General features: G+C 32.3%; 1 protein-coding gene across 1 annotated transcript in view; it reads right to left on the minus strand.

The window, feature by feature from the left end:
- Nucleotides 1–3,252: 3,252 nt before the first annotated feature.
- LOC143918604 (uncharacterized) overlaps nucleotides 3,253–25,354 on the minus strand; it is a 49,747-nt gene continuing 27,645 nt past the window's right edge. The window contains exons 6-8 of the mRNA XM_077440543.1: nucleotides 24,924–25,008; nucleotides 5,648–5,848; nucleotides 3,253–3,988 (exon numbers count right to left, since the gene is read on the minus strand). Of these exons, the coding sequence (XP_077296669.1) occupies nucleotides 3,747–3,988; nucleotides 5,648–5,848; nucleotides 24,924–25,008 (528 nt within the window). The 3' untranslated portion in view covers nucleotides 3,253–3,746. The remainder of the gene's footprint in view (nucleotides 3,989–5,647; nucleotides 5,849–24,923; nucleotides 25,009–25,354) is intronic.

The following is a 25,354-nucleotide window of genomic DNA, read 5'->3' on the forward strand; positions in this document are numbered from 1 at the left end:
CCTACATATCTCTGAAAAGTATTTATTGGAGAGGAAGACGGTTTTGAATGATTTGTTGTTCGTGGTGTGGTAGAAACAAGAGGATTGGATTCATCTGATCATCAATGATCTTTATAATCATGACTCCATAGTTGTTTTAGAAACAATCTTTATAATAATTCAATAGATTAGTCAATTTGAAGAGGCAATAGGTATTTCAATACGTTGAATGGATTACTTAGTCGTTTATATTAAGCTGTAGCAATAAATCTATACATCCATTATGTGAATTGGATGTATAGATTTATTGTATACAAATTGTTATAACTAATTGTATACAAATTGTTATAACTAATTGTATACAAATTGTTATAACTAATTGTATACAAATTGTTATAACTAATTGTATACAAATTGTTATAACTAATTGTATACAAATTGTTATAACTAATTGTATACAAATTGTTAATTGAAAAACATCGGGACTTACTATATTTTGAGGATTGAGTTGCATATGAAACATTTCGTTGTATTGAGATGTAAAGGTTGAAGCTCGCTTTCAATATGGATTTTTGGGATTAAGATTTGCTTGACTTTATTTTATATGTATGTAGTTGTAATCAATCTAAAGGCATCTCATGAATGTGGATCTAAATTAAGTTAAGTGTTTATTTGTCTCGTTTTTCTTCTTCTTATTTATATGTAATGTAACTTGTTTCTAATACGTATGTACTTTTGGGATTAAGATATGGTATATATGCATGTACAATCATGTTAGATGTAACTTCTGATAGTTTCTTGCACGATGACAGAATTGACCAGGACACTTTAATGCAGTTAGTGACACCCTCAAGGATTCTGCAAATGAACGAAGCGGAAAGTTATCGAGTTAAAGCTATTAGTCGCGTCTGGCTGTCTGTATATTTTGTGTATTCGACGAGGGACAAAATTCGATTTAGATATTTCGAATTCACCCACAGGAGTCGTGTTTGAATAGTTTAATACGAAGTTCCAACACACAAACTAAAAAGAACAAAAAAAAAAATATAGAGGTTTAATTTGAACGAGCTTGCTTTTATTTATATATATGCAGTTCGAAATAGTCAGTCGAAATGTCAATCGGTTGATAGTTTTATTCTTTTCCATTAAGTTTAAATTAACCATCACATATGTATATCTCTTTTCTTTGTATCAAAATATTTCTCCCCGGAATTAAATCTTTCAATTTCAACGTTGCAATACTTCTTTTGCTTAGTCATAATATTGTGCTATAAACATGCATATGAATCTATATTGTATATAATATATTAGATACACACCAACACATACATACATATACGAAGTTTTCAAAGGACAAATTCGTTAAATGGAATGAAATCATACGCTTAATGTTTTTGACTGTTCAGAAATTGCTTTTTGGGCGTATTATTATTGTTTACGAAGAATAATTGAGTTTCTTGCTGCACGTCGACAGTTATTTAAGTTTTTCATAAATTTCAGTCAACTGCGCAATTGCAATTTCGCCAACTTTTCAAAGCAGCCAAGTTCGAAGAAAACGAATAGCGTGTTTGTGTAGTTTGTTGGTAAATACGTATGCAAGTACTGTTGAGGCGAATGCAAAAGTTATTTATCATTATTAACATACATAACGTAGTTATACAAATGCCAGAGTATTTTCTACGAACACCGAAAAATAATTACGATTAATGAATAAACACGAACGCTATAGGTTAACATTTATAACCAACTGCTCTCGCGCGTGCAATTTAGTGCACAGATTTAATATTTTTTCTAATTAAAGAAAAAAAAAGTACAGGGTTCTATCATTGATTATAATGATTAGGATAGCAACGGAATGGTGATTATTTTTAATTTCACACAATTCAGCATAAGAATATTGGCCCTTGAAATAATAAACTCTGCTTACATTATTAGATACACCCATATTGAATATTCGCACACATTTTAAAACACATACATTCCATATAATATGAATGTGTTTTTTTTTTATTATTATTTTGATTAATAATTTTTCAATCCACTTAAAACACACAATGAATTTCTTTGTTCACTATACAGCCAACAGTCAATATCGATTAGTTCAACTAACACGAATTTTAATTATATTTTTAAATATACATATATAATATAATATACCGCGAAAAAACGCCAGCGTCTTTTTCACATAAATATATTTTATATTGAAATTTCTATTAATATTTTTTTTTCATCTAAAAAAGAAAACACGCTAAGCGTTTAATTTCGTCAAACTAAAATCAACGATGGAATTTCACGATATATTTTTTTTAAACGACATGGCGTCGAATAATTTAAACATGAATAACTCTCGAGATGATTCAAATTATGAAAAATAATGTAAAATTATAATTCATCAGCGTATACTTTTAGTTACAGCTGGTAATAATATCTAGCTACGTTTACTTAGAATTAGGCTTCATTTCACATACATATATATTTTTTATTAATATGTAATATAATCAAAAAATTTAAATTAATTTATTTTCTTCATAAGACATGCTACTGTATATACTTACGGATACATGCATTATACAATTAAACATCGATTCTTTTAACACGAACACGTTTTGTTTTTTTTTTCATCATCATCTATCTATCTATGTAATCAACTATTATATTTATTGTAGACACAATAAATATATGTAAATTAATTTATTTACGATTTTTTTTCATCACGTCTAGGTGTAGGGGATTATCAAAAATTTACATACATTTTTTTTTTAATAATTTTTTTCTTGATTAATAGGCAGTCTTTGGATAGGTCGGAAGCATTATTAAAAACGAACCTATGTATTTTATCCTAAAGACAAATTACACGTACACGTAGTAAGGTCGTAAAACGTCGATGGACCTCAAAATATTCATGTCAAAATATTATTGAAATACGTGAATATTTCTCGGATTATATTCATTTTACATTTATAATACTTCTGCGGATATAATATCTAAGTAAGTGACGACACCGATCTACACATACAGATAACTCTCAAATACGTAACTTTTTTTTTCAATGCTATTTATACTTTAAAGGGTTCATACAAACCTACTAGAATTAGAGGTTCATGATTGACATACATATACAAGTTTTTTTTTGTTTTAAAACTAAACACTTTGCTTACATAGTACATCGATTCATACAAAAAATGGGAAAACGTACCTAATGTATGAAGGTACTCGTGAGCGCTACGTTTAAACATTATCCATTAATATTACATTTTTTTTTATTTTCTAAAACTTCTATCGTATTTCGACCACAGGTGTTATGCGATGTAGTCGTGTGTAAATGAGGGGTTTTAAACTGTCTGAAAACTGGGAAAAAATTGAGAATTTTCATATAAAAATATTGATGAAAAGTCGCCCGTTCCTTATTGTACGTCGTATTCGAAACAACGAAATTTTTTCCATATTAAAATTCAATACAATATATATATTTATGTAAATAAGTATCAAACTGTATGAAAATGACGATGATTCAGGGGCTCTCAACTTTGTCACCGGTACGTCAAGATAAATAAACATTTTCTAGCAGCGACTATTAATCAAATTTGTTCCAAGTTTACTCGAAACTGTCGCTGGGTTGCGGTTTATCTTTTCGGTCCGAAAAATGATTAATCGTTCGTGCAAAAATCTTTAAAAAAAAAATGACGGAAAAGATCGTTAAATTTTGCCAAGTTTCATTCTCAGCTCTCGAAATTTGCCTGTCGTTTTAATTAATGTTGCGACATCGTTCACATCATGAAGTCTCCACAGTCGACGTTGAAGTCCCAATCGTCTGCTCCTGCAGCTGCGTCCTCGTAATCCTGGATATTCAAACCACCATATTCGGCATGGGTTCTGTCATAGGACCCGGCATATAATGCAGCTCCTTCTGGACCACATGCACCGGCCTGTGGAGGTACAGAGTTGCTGTGATGCACCAGGGGCGTTGCATGTAGGGCAAAGTCCTCACCTTCCTGTGACCAAGTCAGTCCTGCAAAAGTCAAATAAATTTACATCGATTCCGAGATCTGTGTCCAGAATTAAATAACACATATACACACAATTATGCCGAATGAGTGATTTGTGGAGATAATTTTAAGTCCAGAAATCGCCTGGATGATTAATACCATTTATGTTATTTTGCATTGTGGATTACAATCATTCCATAATGATGATTCAACTGACTTCAATAACGTACGATAATCAGTAACTACTATCATTATTGGTTGTGTTTGAATTTGAGAATCGAAATTCAGATACATATTCACATGTATGTTGATATTTGGTAATCACCAATTTGCTACGTGGATTGTTTCGATTGTGTAGGATTTTTACACAATTTTTGTTTTTTCTAAATTTAATTGATAATTCAAGTCAGAATAACATTTATTGTTATTCTGATGGACACATTAGTATATAGTAATAACTAAAAAATGTTGCTATCTATGAATTAAATAGCATATAATTATATTTATGTTTGACTTAATTCTAAAACCATTACCATTTATGAACAGGTAGCTGCATAAATGTGGATTTTTAATTTTTTAATTATTATAAATAACTAGTGGTTTTACTCGGCTTCGCTCAGAATTGTTAATATAAATCACTTAAACATGACTTACATATTTAATGGTAAAAAAAATTTATTTGAATCGAAAAAATTTTTTACATCAGCCAATCAGAAATAGGAATCGGGAATCGGAACTGAATAAGGAATCTGGAACAAGAACTGAAACAGGAATCCAGAACCGGAACTGAAACAGGAATCTGGATCCAGATCTGACATTAGAATCCGGAACCGGAACTGAAATTGGAACTGGAAATCGGAACTTCGTAATTATATATTACATATTAAAATCACTTGTAATCTTAATTATTTAAAAATCTTTGGAAAATCACATTACATACATATATGTAGGTTAAAGACATTCTTCTTTGAGAAATTGAATGCCGGAGGATTTCAGATCAGATCAGATCTGAATCACGAAAATTTTATTAAAACATCACGTTTTTCTTCATTGTACAATTATAACTATTTATTGTGTAAATTTCAATAAAATTGTATACTTAAATTTCTACGAGCTGCTGCAATATAGACATTTCAACTCACGAACATTTAAAACATTAGCGTTTTAAAATTAAAACTTTTTTATAAATTCTGTCATTAAATTATAATATGTAAGGTCAGATTTTGATTATTTGATTATGATTATTATAAACTGTAAATTAGCTCACCATCACAGAGCGGCTAAGGTTAGAGAAGAGCAGTATTAAATACGGTGACCGGAAATATGCACTCGAGATAGTTGCACTCTCGAGACATCCAAACTTTCAACGATGCTCAAGGAGAACTAACGCAATAGAATTCCAAAAAAAAAACGTCAAGGGGTATTTGTATGTTATCCGAGGGTGCTAACCCTTTTTTATGAAATTCTATTGCGTAAGTTCTTTTTGAGCGCCTTTGAAAATTGGGACTTCTCTAAACTGCGCTATTATTCAATGCAATTTAGTGAATCTTTCCGGGAACCATGAAATACACATATACCAAGAAGTTCGATACTAATTCTAAAGCTAGTTTGGTATGGAAAATGGAGACTTATTACTTCATACGGATTAAATATTACGTACAATATTAAAGTAAGGCACTTACTTCCGCTCCAAACTCCATTGGGCAGGGTGACCCAGCCCCATCCCTGGCCCCATTCCAGCTCTCGATGCAGTTGTCCAGCCAGTGGTACTTGTCTCTTCAATAGTGCTACCAAGTTTTTGCCCGAAGTTACTCCATTTTCACCGGAAGTGCCTCCGGTCGATCGTTTAAGTTCGCGAGCTGCCAACTCTTGAGCTGTCGGGGCTGAAAAGTTAAATCCGATCAATACTCATCTTTTCAAACCTTAGATATACGGTACAACCTTACGTATTGCTAATGGACTGAAAATAAGTTTCCTCGGCGAGAGAATCTTCCCAGAGTAAAGTGCGTTCAATACCTTTATAGGTCAATCGAGCTTACTACTAGTAAACTGTGTAGACTGTATCTATTAGCGATAGTACTTTATATGTATAGTAAGATGCGGCAAAATAATGGGCGATTGCAACACGTTATTCATATTTTTAACATTATTCACATTTAAATAAAATGTAGCATATATTGATCAAAATATAAAACGTTTTATTAATATAAAATTTATTAGTAAAATTATGAGTATTTAAATTTTTTTCCTAACAAAGACTGCAACATTCAATTCTTGCAAAGTTTCTACACACATTCATAAGTATAAAGATCATTTATAGTTAAAATTTCCGATGGATTAAGGCTAGATAATGCTCCTTATATTAAATTTCTTGACGAGTGATGAGCGCCTCGCCTCTTCTAGAACATTTCATAATGTAATTTAAAATCATTTATCGCTCGAATTAGTACGTTTAGATAAAAAAATTGAAATTGAAAACTTATTTAACGTTAGTTACGTTTAGAAGAATTTGTTTTTTATCTGAATATTTTTTATTATTATCTTAACGCACTAATTCGAGCGGTAAACGATTTTCAATCGATTTAAAAATGCGGTCGTTTAAACCGTATGTATGTATAAAGAGTGAGATGAAGAATGGAGAGCGCATCACCCCATCTTACTCGCTCACGCTAACTTACGAGCAATGAGCGCCCGTTTAGAACATTTAATACTGTAATTTAAAATCATTTACCGCTTAAATTATTACGTACAGACAAAATAAAAAAAATATTGATATTGAAAATCAACTTTTGTCAATGTGGTGAAATACTCGTATAGAACTGGTCGAATAATGTGTAAAAAATAAATTTTTGACCTTTATGATTTGCTGGATAATAAATTATACGTTTTAAATTTTAAAGCAATAAAAAATCACAACCAATAGAAAAAACACCTGACTATTGATTTCAATACTCATTTTTGGCACTGAGATACTAGATTTTGGGACTGCAAAAGCCAAATATCTCATAAACGAAAGAAAACTAACAAAAGATTGATTTAGATTCCGCTCCGGTAGTTATTTGTTGCTCAGTGTAATTTTTTTATGGCATTTTGAAACTATGAATTATTCTAATATAAGTAATACATATTTATATTTTTATATTATAAAAACTTCACTTATAAAAAGTAAATTGTATTAAAAAAACACAAAAAAATATTTAAAAACATCCACAAACAATGAACAAAATAAAAATCTGCGCGTTTTATTGCCGCGATTTAGGTGTAACGTTTGCCAATATTGATTTTCGAGATAAGATTGCATGTAAAGTTTATTATATAACTGACAACGACATGTTCTCTTGACATAATATATATCCATGGACTCATTTATCTGAAGGACTTGCAAGTTCAATATAAAAATACATACTATCGATTATATGTATCGTGTTAGATAAGGTTGAATGGATGTATAATTTGTACGAGCATAAAATGATAAAAATAAAGTACAATAGTTGAAGCAACTGGAAAATGGGTTATAATTTCCGGTCGAATGAATGAACCACAATGGTTCTATTATGCAATATTGCGATAATATGATCGAAGTTAAAAATGAAATGGTTCAAATTCACCTTTCGCGTCATTAAAGGCAACTGAAGCAATCGGAAGCGCTTTACTTTGTCGCCTGAAGATATTTCTTTTAATAAAAAGCTCTTTCGACACTCAAGGTCGTTATTCAAAGTCTCAAAATTTTGTTCCCGTGAATTAATATCGAGATTATCGCCCGAGTATAAAAAGAGCATAAAAAACGGAGGGATCGAAAAGTGGGCTCTGGAACACACTGCTAAAGAGCGAGCTTTCGCTAAAGCTCATTATTGCGTGAAGCGCGCAGAAAGAGAAGCTTTCGAAAGTTTGTCTAATTGCTCAACTTGTTTACTCAATTACTTTTAATTTCACTTGGAAACGGCTCGTAAGCTCTCAAACGCGTTAATATTTCATATTGTCATATTTTATTTTATTTTTATACACACACAGGCCCACACACGTAAGTATGATTAATTGCTTTTATGTGTCCTTCACAATAACTGACAGATAACGAAAAAACTTAATTTTTATTTAACATCCATTAAACTCAAGGATTAAAAAAAATCACATAAAATTATCAAAAGAGCGTTATGATAAGTTTTTTTTGAAGATTGACCATATTGATATATTGGGTCTACCTCACAGGCCGGAATGTGAAATTACCGAAAACGCAAATATCGGAAGGCAAAGATCGAAAATCGAAAGATCGTAAGTCGAAAGATAAAAAAGGGTGCATAGTAAACGGTACATACTCACTTAATTTGCGCGAGCAGGATACAACAGGAACAAGAGGAACAGGCTTTTCCTCCCGTATTCTGCGCGCGCACATTAATACGGGAGGAAAAGCCTGTTCCTCTTGTTTCTGTTGTATCCTGCTCGCGCAAATTAAGTGAGTATGTACGCGAGTATGTACCGTTTACCATGCACCCTTTTTTTTTGATCTTTAGACTTAAGATCTTTCGATTTTCGATCTTTGTCTTCCGATATTTGCGTTTTCGGTAATTTCACATTCCGGCTCGTCACGGAGACCGTAATATGATAAATGCTTTTTTATTATAAGAACTTTTAGCCGAATGGCTAAAAGGAATACCTGTGGCCGAATGAAATTTTTAATTGCTTTGATTTATTTTCTTTTTTTTTTATTTATTCTTTTTATCATACTAGAAATAAATTTAAGCAATTAAAAATTTCATTCAGCCCAAATGTCTGTGGGCAGAATATCCACTCGGCCGAATGTCCGTGTGACGAAATATCCGTTGACCTAGTGACTGTTCGGTCAAAAGTCCGTCGGCCTAATGTCCGTCAGCTAAGTGTCCATTCGGCCGAATGTCCGCGTCCTTAATAAATACACTTTATTTTAAATAAAAGTCGCATAAATTTAAAGGATAGATAGATTAAATACAAAAAAAATAAAGTAAATATCTTGACTGAGCACGATTTTTACTTTAATTCAAAAAAATACACCCCTTTAAGATTGAAATAATGTATTTGAAAAGAAATGATAGTAAAATTTACTCTGCATCCATAAAAACACAAAATAATATATTATCAGAATTTAAATACGAGACTTTTATTTACATATATAGGTATAAAAATTCGAATCTTGAGGTAGAGTTTTTACATAATCACAAATATTCTTTTTTTATTATTTACAAGGTAAAAACATGTCCATATAGTAAAAATGAAAAATAAAATCAGTAAAATGAGGACTATTCTAATATTTATAAAATGATATTGTAATAACTGTAATACTAACATATGTATGTACATACATAACATATGTACGTAGTGATTGTAATATGTTAAAATATAAAGACTTAGTTTTAATCATTATTGATACAGCTGAGAGAAGATTAATATGCAATTTCGAGGAATTTCGTTCACGTGTCAAATCTACATACGGTTTTACGGTTTGAGGCTAAGCCGAAACGTTTCGAAACGTCATTTTATGCATACGTTCTACGTATTTCCAACTCGTAATTCTAAAACTTCGGACAGGTGCAGTACGTGCTTCGACTGCAACGAGTTTGAACGCATTAAATCATGCTTTTCCAAATGCCGCACCGAGTGTGCGTCCAACTTTAGGAAAACACGTGAAATTGTTCGGAAAACTCGCATTGGTTTGTTCTGTCTCTGCGTTCGGATCGATTACATATCTCTCAAAATTGATATCCATGATTTATGGATTTAATATAACACGTATAAATTGTATGTATGTTTAATCATATATTAAAGAATGTGATGTCTTTATAAACGTGGCTATGAGAAAAAATTGTTAAATATGGTGATGATATTATTACGCAAATATAATGTGTAAGAAAATAGTATATTTTTAAGTTTTAAATTTCGCTAGATTATAATTATAAGTATTTTAAAGGAATAAAAAAATCACAATCAATAGAAAAAACATCCGACTGTTGATTTCAATACTCAATTTTGGCAAAGCAATACTAAATTTTGAGTTAACAACTGCAAAAGTCAAAAATCTGTAAAATATGCGCATTTTTTTAAGCGCTCATATTTCATAAACGAGAAGAAAGCAACAAAAAAGATTAAATAGTGTCCGCTCCGTAATTTTTTTTTATTGCTCGTATAATTAAATAGTAATATTTGTAATCACTGAGATTTTTTAAGGTTTTAGATTTATGAAAGTTAAAATATGTATTTATTTAAAATTAAAAATGTTTGTAGACGGTACAGATTTCTTTAAGTCTTAAGATAAGTTTAAATGTAAATCTTTGCGTATAGAAATCTTTTCACAACATGTTTTACCTTATTATACCTATACTTTAAAGGTTAAGCTTAGTTGAAACGTTTTTAATGCGTTTGTGGATTTATTTACATTTTTATAAGTTAAATTAGGATGGAGTGCTTTTGGGCGAATGAACTCTGTTTTTGAATAAATAAAAAAATGTTACTTAGCCTTAGATTTTCGATCGATGTGTTTTGCTAGTGATGACGTTTGGATGTGAAACTAAGACATAGAACACCAAGAGGAAACACAAAGTTTAATGCATTCAAAGGAGTATGAAACGCTGTATGCTCGGCATAACGAGCAGATATCCGAAACGGAAAGAGTGGGTGAGAAGTATGACAAAAGTAGTGGATATACATATGTATGTACATAGTGGAGAGATTAAAGATATTGAAATGGCAATGGGTGGGTCACGTAGCTAGAAGAATGGACGAGAGGTGGACAAAATAAGTGCTAGAATGGTACCGGAGAGAATGCAAAAGGGTAAAAGGAAGGCCGTTAAGAAGATGGGTAGACGAAATTAAGAAAATGTGTGGGGTGAGATGGATAAGAGTTGCGTAAAAGAAAGACGAATGGAAGTGTGTTGGAGAGGCCTTCATTCAACAGTAGATGTTGAGTGACTGGATGATGATTATAAAATAGCCAGCAGTATGAATCGGTGGTTGCGTTTATGTTTAGCACTGAGAGGTTACCGGGATCGATCTCGTGCCAATATTTAATGCTGCTGGTTAGACTTGGATATTTGTGACTACAAGTCAATCGTTTCCTATCAGAGTTTGCCAATTTACATGATTTAATTGTTGAAACGGTTCCTCTATCAAATTAGCAAAAACCATCCTACCCAATATGTCACCAATATCTTCTGTCAACTATGTTCTTTTTTTAATAATAGATTTAAAATTATTAACACTTAAGAGGGCTGTACGCCCGAAACCTTAATTTTGTTGCCGTTCCTTTCTTCGATATATATATTGAGTGAATGTATATTGAGTGAATGCGACAATATATATCAATATATACATTGAGTGAATGTGACAGTTGCGCTTCGACCAGATAAAACGTATTTTAAATTGACAAAATCGAGGTTTCGTATTCTCCTATTTTCTCCTCCGAAACTGGACCAATGTTTAAAAAAATTTCATCATCGGTATGAGAAAGATATTTTCTGTGCAACTATGTGCGTATTTTTTTTTAAATCGACTGTTAAATAAGCACGCTGGACTATTTTCGTGGGTGTAAAAAAGAGGCGATTTTATTGATGTTTGGCGGCTCCTAGCTCCTATAAAAAATAACTAATCACAAAAATAAAACAATAGATGCAACTCAATGGTGGATATCCATAGCATATTCAAAAATAATTTCTCTAGTGCCATAATTGAGGAAGGGAGAAGTCTAATACGTTTGTATGGACAAGGAGCTGTTGTCCAGCCCTCTTAATAATCAAATTAAATTACAGTAATGATACTTTGTTAGAAAAACGCAGGCGGCGAACACATTTGAAATTCTTCAATTGTTTTTTTTTATTTTTAATAAATAATTATTTGTACTGGTATCTCTTTTTATTTTAAGATTTTAGCGTCAGATCATCATACATACATATATAAACAGCTGATTACACGGATAGATTCTCCGGATTTCAAATAATACTCGTAAGTTTCATGGTATCGCATAGGAGCCTATCGGAAACATATACATACATATATTAGGTATTCCCTGAATTAATGTCGTTTTTGTAATATGCAATTTTGACTCGGTCTTTTTCGGTTCGTTGACAAGTGAAGACGTGTCTTCTGTTTTTTTTCTTCTTCTGGATTCATTCGTTGATCTTTTGTACCCCATCCCCAAAAATGATAGAGACGTGTCCATCAAAAGCTCATTTAAGGAGCAATATGTTATTGTTGTGTCCATCGGAAGTTCATTTAAGGAGCAGTATGCTATTGTTGTTTCACGCGAAAAAAAGTGCCGTAGAGGCTTAAAAATTCATTTGCAAGGAAGTGCCAACGTTGGTTTAAGAAATTTCAATCGGGCAATCTCAACTTGGATGACGAGTGGACGGTGCTTCAAGAGGATTAAGCATCTCTAAAGGCGGATATCGAAGCAAATCTAATTTTGAATCTTGATGATATATATCTTGATGAATTATAAATAATTAAAAAAATTAAGTTTGAATTTTACTATGAAAAACGACATTAATTCCGGGACGACCTAATACATATATACATACATACATACATACATGGTCGGAAAATGCTACATTCTATATATGTTACACCGAATCCGTGAAATTGTCTATTACACGCATTCGGCAAGAGAATTGCCGAATGCGTGAAAAATGCAAGCACGTTGCCCAGTTCACGGATTTGGTAAATTCTTTGGCGAATGCGTGTATTCGGCAAGAATTTGTCTGCTCAAAGCATGGAGTCGGCAAATAGACAGCAGCGCTCCGGTGTTGTTTTTTAGAACTGGACAGCGTGGTCAAGTGTCAAAGTGACAGCTGAATGAGGATGTTTAATTAAGTTTAATTTACATATTATTATATATAATATGACTACATACATATGTTTCGACCATCTCATATGACTTATACATAAATTAATGCCATTTTTATACATTTTGATCAATATTTTAACAGTGAAACATATGTATGTAGTCATATTATACATAATAATATGTAAATTAAACATCCTTATAAGCTGTCACTTTGATACTTGGTCCAGTTCACGCATTCGGCAAAGAATTTACGGAATCCGTGAACTGGGCAACGTGCTTGCATTTTTCACGCATTCGGCAATTTTCTTGCCGAATGCGTGTAATAGACAATTTCATGGATTCGGTGTAACATATACATATATTAACACTAATCTCCCACTTTGAAGGATTAATTAATGAGCAATCTAAACTAGCAATTTAATACTATTGGTATATAGAATTCTATTCGAGCTTAGATCACACAAAACGTTATCCGGATGTTTAGGACACAGTAGGTACAAAACGCCCGTGCTCTGTATCGGAGTACGTATTCGCAATATAGAGCGCATACATTTCAATATCGCCGTAATCCTTCTCCAGTCAAACTCTTGCGAATCCTTTTGTGTGCGGTCACCCGTTTGGCACGCCAAACTAAAATATATTTCCGGATTAGGACCCGCCGGACATGGACCCTCCGGTACATCCATTAGTATCAAACGTGTATAGGAGAATTTATGTACAGAATCGGGCGGATACTCATTTCCCGAGATCAAAGCTGCACATTTTTATAAAAAAAGCATATCGATGTATCCGACGGTAATTGGATTATTAATCACATTGCGGTGGTCGCAAAGACAATTTTTGCCATTAAAATCGAGAATACGCAATCATATTTGGCACTCAAGTTCGGATGGACTTTTCGGCTGCCAGATGTTCCGATATAGAGATTTTAGTGACCAGTATCCAATACATATTGAATCAAGAGTATAATAACATTTTTATTATTCTATAAAGTGCAACATGGGCATTACACGACACTATAAACCAGTGAATAATATATTTATTTATTTAAACGTCGACTCTTCGCAACTAGAGTGTAAACGCTCTCGAAGTGTTAAGTTGTTGATCCACTCGTTTCGCTCGTGAAGATTTATTCCCCTCATTTCGCACTCGGTTCCTCTTTTTATTTGCCGAATTTTTCGCCACAAGGAACGCCGAAACAGGATCATCTCCCCGTGGAGAGGGAGTGGGATGGGGGGGGCAGTTCGGGGAAGTGTCCTTTGCTTCCCTAATGCGCAGCCCTTGTGAAGTGGCACGCATCAGACTTTTGAGAGGACGTATGACAAAGTAGAAAACAAAACATTCGAGTGTCTATTTTGGGTGGGAGAGAAACGGGGGGAGGCTGGGCGTGATTTTCCGGTCTACTTCACCCGATCAGATTGACTTATGATTCGAACGCCCCAGCCCTTTTGCAATATTTATCAGAGTGTTCGGAGCGTTGGAAGCGAGGGGGAGTCAGTGGGGTGGTCTCTTCAAAGGCCTTTGTACTGTCGAACCGATGAAAGACTCTATATTCTAGTGTCTATGAATTTTATTTCGGCTTCGCAGGCCTTCAAGTCACGTCTCGACATTCTTTTTTTCTTGATCTCTCTCCTCCTGGTGATATTCTTAATGCTAGTGGAGTCGAATGGACTATGGAATAATTGCGTTGGGGACGATTTTACACCCTTGTGGTCACGAATTGAAGACTTCAATATTGAGCGGGGACGTCTTGAAGTTCAGAATTTAATCATGAATTCTGGCAAAGCTCGATGAATATTAGATGAAAATTGTTGATGCAGAATAGTATACACTGTGAGAGCGTTTGAGTTATTGTATTGCCTGTATATTTCAAGGAGAATTTTGTAAGTTTGCTAAACGAGACTTTTGCGAAAGTGTGAATAATTATTATGGATTTCGGAGATAATTGTATTTTGTCTTTTATGTTATTCGACTTACATACTATGCAAAATTAGTATAAAACTTTTAATTGAGTATTTTTATTATTAACTGACGGGAAGGATCAATTTTTCAAAGTAAGGATTAAGCTCGGTAACTTCTAGTTATAAAATAAAATAATTTATCTACGTATATACATATTAAATTTATGTTTGTATATACATACATATATGTATTATATATGTATGTCTGTTACGCAAATATTTGGCATACTATCTCATGGTATTCAAATGGTTTTGGAAGAGGTTGGAGCTCTTTGAAGGTTGTACATCAAGGGTTCCCAACCGGTCGATCACGAAGCATCATTTTGGCCGATCTTAATATTGCAAATTTTAAAAATAATTATGATTTCCATATTTTTTATTAGGCTTTGAGAGATATTGGCAGAAATAATAATATTTTTAATAGAGAGAAATGATGCGACTTATCTTTAAAACAAGGAACGGATTTTAAAACAAGCAATATTGAATCAAAGTAGCAGAAAGTTTACTGAATTTAAGGAGCTTTATTAAAATTGCAGTTTTATTCACATTCTTATGAATTTAAATGAAAATAATATCCAAAGCTAGCAAAAATCACCACAATGATTTTTCCAACGGATGTGGGAAATTTAGAATTACAGTTGATTGAATTGCGAAATGACACAATTGAAATTTTCTTATACATATGTACATATATGGAATGTATTGAATCCAGAAAAATATTCATATTAAAAGAACATTTATGACATACTTAAAAAATTACGAAAATATTAAAATTATATTGTTTATGCAGCTATTCAACGATATTCTTCCTTTTAGAATGAATATTCTATATTATATAAGTCTATTACCAAGAAAATTTAGATGAAAAGTATTTTCTAACCTCAAGCAGGTTGGGTATCTTTGTCGTACATCTTTCGTTCTGCCAAGTAACGCCGGTTAATCTTGTACTATGTACATATATAAAGATGAACGTTTGTTTGTATGTCCTTTATAATCCCACAGTTTCAACTTTAGAATATAATTTCATGATACTTCAACTTCTCATTACATAAAATTATGAATAAGTACGATTTTTAAATAGTTTTCTCACCTTTCACCTTCTATTATGTTTTCAGTCTATTTTATAACAGGGTGACTATCAATCGTGCACTGTGCATAATAAATATACATAGCTGACGTTTCTCAGGTAGGTAAACTTTAATTATCTTGGTGTAATTTTAAAGGGAGTTGGTCGTTTTAATGTCTCAATATTCTACACGCTTCAGAGGCTCTTGACGCGTCTAGACAAACGTGTATGCATATCTGCGAGTATTCACATTGAACTTTACTCTGAATAGAATGTCATCCAATTTCAATTCACTCTACGTTTATTTTCGGTCGGTTAGAGTTTACCCCGTAGATGAAAGTAATGCTTTGTTGGTTTGTAAGAAGTTGGAGGAAGTTGTACATTAATATAGTGTGTTATTCTTGGTGTATTGTATTACGATGTGAAAGTCTGACCGCTCGGCTCGGCCTCGGAGTTTCCCCTCATTAAATATGTAGCTTGGGGGTGGTTTCGGAAAATAGGTGGAGGTGAAGAATGTCGAACTAGGTTGAGGTGGATGATTTGATATTAGGCCTTCTTGTAAAAATTTGAAATATTGAACGAGGGTCAATTTTGAATATGCATACATATGTACATACATAGATACGCATGCATTAATATACATATACGTATGTGTGTATGTATCTAATAAGCAAAAATGGGGTGGTTTTTCTTCTACACGTACTATTTGTTAAAAGTGCTTTACTAAATATTAATAAAAAAGATAACACATGGGAAAATAATATACGTATGTATTTATGTATACAAAGTGCATTAAAAGAAGTTCAAATTTTATTCTAAACAAATTATAATTATCGGGCTTTTAAAATTAAATTCTTCATATTATATGATATCAAAATTATAATGTATTTCAAAGAAATTTGGTGAAATATTGTATTTTATGAATTTAAGGTTTCCAAGTAAATATAAATAATAATTGAGAAAAATTTACAAATGTCCACTATCATTCTTTTTTTATTTTATTTTATATAAATAAATATACCAGGAAGGCCTTACAGATAAACCCCAATGCGCCTTCCCAGCCAATTAAAAACATCGATATACAATTTTAGAATAGTTTTAAAAAAGCATCACAGAGACATCTATGGATAAATTTACATTTTCGCATCAATTTTTAAAATATGAATCGCCAAATTTCAAGATGCCGAAAAATTCGAAATTTATTGACAAATTTGCAGCATTTTATCGAATCAGTGAAATTCGAGATTCCGAAAACTCGACAATTGCGAGAAATAGGTAAAGGTTGTCAATTTTTTGGAACCGTTTCAATGAAAATCAGATAAATTGGCAAACTTTGATAGGAAACGATCAACCTGAAGTCACAAACCAAGATTTGATCAGTGGGACTTGAACCCATGACCACTATGTTCGAAAGAATTATATGCTAACCACTAGTCCATGCTGCTGGTTATGATTAGATAAGTGGCCGATTTTGCATTATTATATGCTATTTAAGATTGGGTTTAAACGAAAATATTTTTACAAGCGTTTTATTAATTTCACTTGTGAGTTAATTTTGTTTGAAATTTGTGAGTTGATTTGGAACCACTTCCACTCTTCTGATCGCTCTGATGGATACCAACGGACGGGGTTTAGCTCTCTTAAGCAAATGTCTCCAAAATAAAGCTATATTTTATTTTATTACATTTTATGCCAGGAAGGCCTTACAGGTAAACCCCAATGCGCCTTCCTGGCCAATTACAAACAATACAGCATTTTTATTACACAAATCGCAGAATTACGAGACACTGAAAACTCGCAAATTAACGAGACATCTATGAATTGTAAATACATTTTTATTGTACATCTATCATACTCAAATAGTGATGACATAGTAGGTAGGAAAGATTTTGGCCAATTTTTAATCGGGAACCGTTTCAACAATGAAATCAGAGAAAATTGGCAAACTCTGATAGGAAACGATCGACCGAGAGTCACAAATATCCAGGTCTCACCAGCAGCACTACAGATAAACTTAAAATTCTTTTCAATCGAGGTCAGCTCATGGGATCGAACCCGGCGCCTCTCGGTGTTAGGCAGAAGCTTAAAGACCGAGCTATGCTGCTGGCTAATATGAATTTAATCATTAAAAATTCGATCGAAATCATTTATTAGATCTATGTGATGACAGATAGCTATTCAAGCGCGCCTTTCTACTTGCCCTACCCAACTCACAGGTTAAAACAGCTGATCAGTTATAAAAGTAACTTTTTTTTACAATTTTTCATATACATTTTGTATTACAGGCTTCCAAACTTTCTATTATACATTTTTAGTATACTAATTTGGTTTTAGTTAATGTGTGTTCTGAAGGTGTTTTTAAATCTGAAATAAATCGTTCGTCCATAGCGCGTTTTCCGTCTTTCGAAAGATTCAAGCAATGAAAACAGTACTTTTAAAGCATGCAATAAAAATTTACGGGTTAAAAAAGTTCGCAAAGAGTGGAGATTTTCCTTCAATAATTTTAAAATGAACTTGAAACATCTCGCTGTTTAAAAATCTATGCATTTTATTAGACCGAAAGTGCAGTCACGTTTCCATCTACATACATATGAATGTATGTACTTAGACTTGTCTAAGAAGATCGAATGCGTTTTTTGAACCGATAACGTGCAGCTCGGTTTTACGATGCGCCGTAACATTTCTAAAAGTTTTAAAAGAACTTTTCCATATATGGCGATAGTTTAAGCGAATAGTAGAAAGATATTGCAAAGTTTCGCAAGACCAACTTGCGTGAATCTTTACAAAAAGATGAAGACCCAAATGAAATGTAACGCGGTTGATATTTTGTTCGGTTGACTATAAATTTTAATATAATACTTGTAGATAGGATATAAAATAACCAATGCCATGTATTGGAAGGTTGGATTTTCACAACACGCTCTTTAGATGTTTATTTTTTGTTTTAACCTTTGAAGGACGGATCGTCGAGATCGAACGAGTGTCCCTAACCGGGGTCGGGTAAGATCGCAGTATCAAAATACAGTTTTTCTCAATACAAATGGGTTCAATATATGTACATATATCTTATTAATCATTTTATACATCAACATAAAAAAGTTTTAGTCCTATAGCATGTTTTTTGTATTAAAAAATATTACTTTTTTTGTATTAAAAAATATTACTTTTTTTGTATTAAAAAATATTACTTTTTTTGTATTAAAAAATAACGACTAGCATCAACACGCAAATGCGCATAGGTAAGGCCAACAGGCGACTGCATGACTCTATAGCCACGCGCCAAAAGCGAGGAAAACAATAGCTTACAAAAATATACCCGTCTCTTTCTCTCGCATTGATTCATCGATCAACAAGAATATGCAAGTGAACAGTCAAAAACATGACTTATCGCTACCGCATTTAAATCATATTTTGGAACGTAGAAATATAGAAATGTATTTTTTTACGATGTACCCCTTTTCTAAATCATACAAAATCTATTAAAATAAATTTCTTGTAGTTCATTCTAGGAATACAAACAATATAGGGTGTATAGTTTTGAAAACCACATAGTTATTACGAAAAACTTAAAAATCGGGGCACTTGCATACCCCACTTCGGTGAGGGAGGGTTAAAAATGCTAAGTGTTTAATATGTGTGCATACAATGTATGTATGTATATGCTAAATAGAGTTGACATTATATAAAAAAATTATAATAAAATGATTTTAATGCATTTTTGATTCCGCAACAGGCTGTTTTCTTATTAACATATCTTTATATTCTTGATGATTGCATAAGTTCGTGCCCGATTATCATACATATGTACATATGTACATAGATCATTCCAGATTTCTTCACAATGATCACAATGATTTTTTTTTAGTTCATTCTAAGAATACAAGAAATATAGGGTGTATATGTAGCTTTGAAAACCACATAGGTATAACGAAAAATGTAAAACTATGAGGCACTTGCATACCTCACTTCGGTGAGGGAGGGTTAAAATGACAACGTTCAAATATTGTCGTACATGATGCGATGTTTGTATTTTCATGTTTCTTCAACACTCGAATACAAATGACAAAAACATTCTTAATGTTTCGTGAATTATATTTTATATCATTTCTCGACATGTAGATGGAGTAGGGTAGTATAAAAATTTGGCCACTTGAATGCTTTATTTGAAAGAAGTAAATATTTCTTGCTTTATTTGAAAAAGGAAATTTGAATATTCACTCATCCAAAGTACATAAGTGAATATATTTTCGACTGAATTATTTCGATATGGTGCGCAACTTTAGAACACCTTGTACTCGGTTTGTCATAAGTGATCAGAGTGTATTATACGAAGGGGCCAAAAAAAACTTTTCCAACTTTTCGCTTTCGCTTTCCGATCCCTGCGGAATACAAATGTAACCGTAATTTGGAATATTGAATAAGAAATATAGAAGCGCGTCGCAAAATCTCCAGAAGAACAAGGCGTCTGGGGAGATCCTCCGCGGGCAATATTTCACCGCACATATACGAACAAGAGGACATGTGTGTAAGTGTGGAGATAAAACACATACATGTATATACGTGCAAAAATAAAAATTTGGGAAACGCTGCATGAAGTGATTAAGTAAATAAGTGTTGAAGCTTTCGTAGGCTGAAACTCCCGGTAAAAGCTCTCGGCAGCTGTCGCCCGGAAAAGTTTCGCCACTGAAGTTTCCGCGAGCTTTCGCTATTGCGTTTTCGGCATATTTTCCCGTCCATTATGCGATATTGATGAAAGGTTTTACTTTTTTGCTAAATATGAGACATAACTAATGTACAAAGAGGCTCAGATTGTTGCTGGGATTTGTTGATAATTTTGTAAATGTAAAAAAAACATTCAATGGAAATGATATTTGCGAGACTTATCGATGATGTTTTCTCAAGACGACTCAATAGGTATTTATTTTTTTAAATAAAAATGTAAATACGTTTTGATTTTAGATAAAAAATGTGACCTTTTAATTTCCCAACTTTACTTTACCTATGTCATTGGAAATTTTTATAAAAAGTTTAAAATTAATTTTCAATTCAAAGCCTGTGCGAAATTTATTAAAATGAGTTTGTGAAAAATAAAATACTTTTAAATAAAAAATATACGTATATTTTATTATATTTTCTCAAATGTGGATAACGGTGGATGTTTTTTGTTTATTCTCTTTATAAATCAACGCTTTTAATTTCAAATCTTAAAATTTTGAATAATATTTCACAGTCCAGATTATTTATTTATTTAAAGTTTGGACTTTCTTATCAGATTATTTATTTATTTAAAGTTTGGAATTCCTAATGCGCCTCAATGGTCAAAAATTATAAAATTTTATTTCCAAATATCAATCGTCCGAGCAACTCCGAGAAATTCAGTTATAGTTAATAAACTTGTATAGATATTCAAAATAATTTCGGAAATTATCGAATCTTGCCTTATCAAACTCGCCAGATCCAACTCAATTTTAATAATTACCATTCTAATAATTGCATCTGTGCTTATCGAAAGGTTACTCGTCATCTGATGTGCAATCTATCATTCGAGAAGACGAGAATTGCGTTTAAAGTTGCCATTCAGTTTATCTGTCATTCAGTCTGTCTGGTGATTTTCAAGCGCTTGCACCAAACCCGTTTCTAATTAGCATTCATTTGAACGATTACATATTATTTTATGAAGCTCTAAAGAAACTACTGTATACGTAAAATACTCACGTATAATAAGTCATGTATTAAATATATTCTTGTGTATAAATATAGATATATTCATAAATATATTCAATGGGTGTTTCAACAATTTCTTTACGTTCAAAATTGAAGTTGAAACGAAAAGGTACAGGCCCGAGTGTAGGGAAAAATTTATTTCATCTACGTGTTTGCATCGTTTTGCGTATATAAATTTATATCGAAGCGGAAAACGCTTAGGTTTTAAGCTATTCGACGGCACAAACGGTTTTATTTATATAGGCGATCGGAATGGGAAAAGATTGACGGGAAAAACTAGCCGAGGAAAAAATCCAAATAGGAAATAGAGTGAATTTTTACGACCTCCTTTTGCCGGAATCCAATAAAAGGGTTTGCCTCGCCATGTATTGGGGGAAATCAACGGGACTTCATAACGAATTCTGTACTTCGAAGTATCTAGGGATGAGGTTCTGATAGAAATTCTTCGAAAATGAGCTTTTAAGCTTTTATCCCGCATATTCCCGTATGCCAATTGCATTCGTAATTATTATCAAATAATACCTACATGTATAAAATTTGTATTGATTCTCAGTTAAAAATATACACAGTCCAGATTGTATCTCCCCTTTAGTATTTTTATTCGAGGTTTGCTCAATTGTGTGCCCGTTGCGAGGCGAGCTCATTTTCCACATTCAGTATTAAATTTTCAGCCGTATAAGCTCATAACTGGAGCTTTCATTATCGGATTCCCAACGAGGGCTTTAGGAGCTGGGATGAACTTTGTGGAAGCTCGTTACCAGCGACCCAGAAAGGGTGAAGAATGCGATGAATGTCGTTCAATGATCCGATTTTTTTTTATTCATAATGATTTTCACAATTTAGCGAATCCATACGACGACTATGTGAAAAGCCGGCTTGAATATTGAATCTATTGAATTTTTCACGGGAAATCATCCTAACTATTACTACACGTACACACTATTTTATACAGATATTGAATTATTCGCCTTATTTGATTGCTTAAAAATCCAAAGATATCTTTAAAGGTCAAAATTTTAAACAAATTCATCTCAACAATAACACTGACAAATTAAAAATAACGTTTTTTCTGACCGGAGCGGAGACTAATCAATCTTTACTAAGTTTAATCCATTGAATTTGAACATGACAATGATTTTTGTTGGCTTATTCTCTTTTAAGAGATATGAGCATTTAAAAAAATGTGCAATTTTTACAGATTTTTGGCTTTTGCAGTCTTTAATTCAAAATCTATTATTTATGTGCCAAAACTGAGTATTAGAATCAATATTCAGATATTTTTAATATTGATTGTGATTTTTTATTGCTTTAAAATACTTATAATTAATTATCTAGCGAATTTTGAAAGTCAAAAATATACTTTTTTTATAGTCTGTGACGAGTCAAATCCATGATGGGTCAGAATTTTTATTATTTAGGATTTTTGTATTTACAATTTACCCTCTCTTTACTGATTTGTAAGAAGTATAAGCTTTTGGGATTAGGAAGCTTTAAGATTTAAATTGTTTGCGATGTTTTTATAAATAAAGGTGGTCATGCAGATAATTCAGCATACGAGTCCTAGAATTGTATCTGAGAAAATGTTTTTTTGTTCCATAAAAAACGAAGTCAAAGAGAGATTTGTAATTATATATGTATGTCGTAGGGTTTATTGTAGCATCTTTAGCTACACCATTGCAATCTTTTCGTATCCTATGAGAGACTTGTGTGCAGAAAAATCTCTACGTGAATGCCCATCTTAAAAGCTTTAAGTATTCAGGGCCCTCACCACCAAGTAAGCTTTCAGGATTGTAACCTATCGAGATTTCAACCGTTTTGGATTTCAACCATTCTGGATTTTAGACCTTTGCGATTGTAATCCTTTGGAAATTGTGGATTTTCGATATTTGAATTTTCGGGACAATGATCAGTGTACGTATTGTACAAATGCCGGTTCTTAATATCAGTTTAGTATATACGGGATTAAAAATATAGATCTTTGGATATATACACATACATATGTACATACATATAATGTAATATAAAACTTAAGTGTGTGTGTGTGTGTTTTCTGAATATGAATTTTTACGACCATGATGAGCCGGTTTCATGTTTTCATGTTCGCATACAAACACTGGTAGTACGTCTCGTTTTATGATTATACTTTACGTTTATACAGCTTTGTGAGGAAAAGCATTTTCTTTTCATTCGACTCATACGTTTGTTGTTATAACATTTTTATGTACATGTACACAAAAAGTCTGTACACACATACAAATGTATGTATATATCAAACGAGTTAGGTTCAGATGCCTATATAATCGTACTATAAATATGTGCACAACGATGTTGATAATTTTTATTTATCCCTTATTTCGTAGCTTGGAAAACTCTGCGATATTTTTTATGCGCCATTTCTGTTTTTTTTCATTATTATTATATTTTGGCACGCTGATTTTTAATCTTGTTCGAATTCAACGGCCTGGAAATATTAATTAGTTCAACGTACAAAGGCTTCAAACTAATAATTTTATTTTACATTGCGTGTTTCAATTTTTAATTTAAAATTTATCAAACAAGTGTTTCGATTTATTTAACATTTATTTTAATATCATATTTAACGTCGGACCAAGTATTGCCTGAATAAATATTTAAATTTATTATTTTGAACAATAGCACTGTAATTAACACTGTAAGCGGAAAGTGACCGCAACGATCGCGTTATTTGAAATTAAGATTCAACTTTGATTTTAATTAAAATACGAAAATAAGAAAATATTTTAAGTAAGGAATAACTCTAATGTTTTAACATAAGTGCATTATTTAAAAAAAAAATTATGAGTACTTGAATTGAAGTCTTAAAATGCAAAAATCATCCCAAGATGTGAGAATTGTTTTTGTATCGTTGATTTCATTTGGTTGATAGATGTTTTTTGGTTGATATTTTCGTCTCAATTTTAGAACGCTACATAGAAAAAGTTCCATGTTAGTTACAGAAGATTATTTTTTATATAATAGATAATACTTAATATATAAATCCGAGGTAGCATTGTTTCATGAAGCGTGACGGCCTTATCACTTGTCTTTTCCGTTCATCCGGCACTTTTTCGTAATTTAGCGTGCAAAAGAAAAAGCGAAGAAAAAAAGATAATAAAATGAAAGGCTTCGAAGAAAACTTTCTTAATTCTTACGAATCCGGAGATAATATTTATGTGCGACCGAAAATTAAGGCGAATAATATTCCCTATCCGTTCCTCGCGAAAAATGAGCCAGAGCGAATGAGCGACAGCGTAGATATTATAGAACTGGCAAAACTTGATCTCTGTCACTCGCTATAATATTTTAAAAGTTTGCCCAAACGACACTTACTATAACAGTAAATTTACTAAGTCGAGTTATTTAATGGTGAATTTTATACTCACGTCTCACGCGAACCATTGGCCTTTTGAATGCAGTTCTGAGATGGGGTAGTGTCATCACTAGTTCGATATGAGGTGGTGGTGGAAGCTGAAATAGGAAAAAATTCAATACATACGGATTAGTATGAGTGTGTGAAAGCTCTATTGTACGAACATTGTAGGAATTTCATATACGAATTGTGTACGATGACAAAGCTTGTGAATGTTCATAGGAAAAAGCAGTAGACAATAAACGTAACATGTGAATATGAATATGAGGCAAAAAGCCTCGCTTGATAACTATAAAATTATTCAAATCTTTTTGTTTACTTAGTATTATATTATATTTACGTAAGTCGAAGAAAAACCTTTAAAAATACATGTATTTCGTATCTAATGAAATCAAATAATGAGACATGTTTACAAACAAGCTATTTTGGCTACTCAACTGTGTA

Source organism: Arctopsyche grandis, chromosome 11, assembly GCF_051622035.1.
Source record: "Arctopsyche grandis isolate Sample6627 chromosome 11, ASM5162203v2, whole genome shotgun sequence".
Taxonomy (NCBI): Eukaryota; Metazoa; Arthropoda; class Insecta; order Trichoptera; family Hydropsychidae; genus Arctopsyche; species Arctopsyche grandis.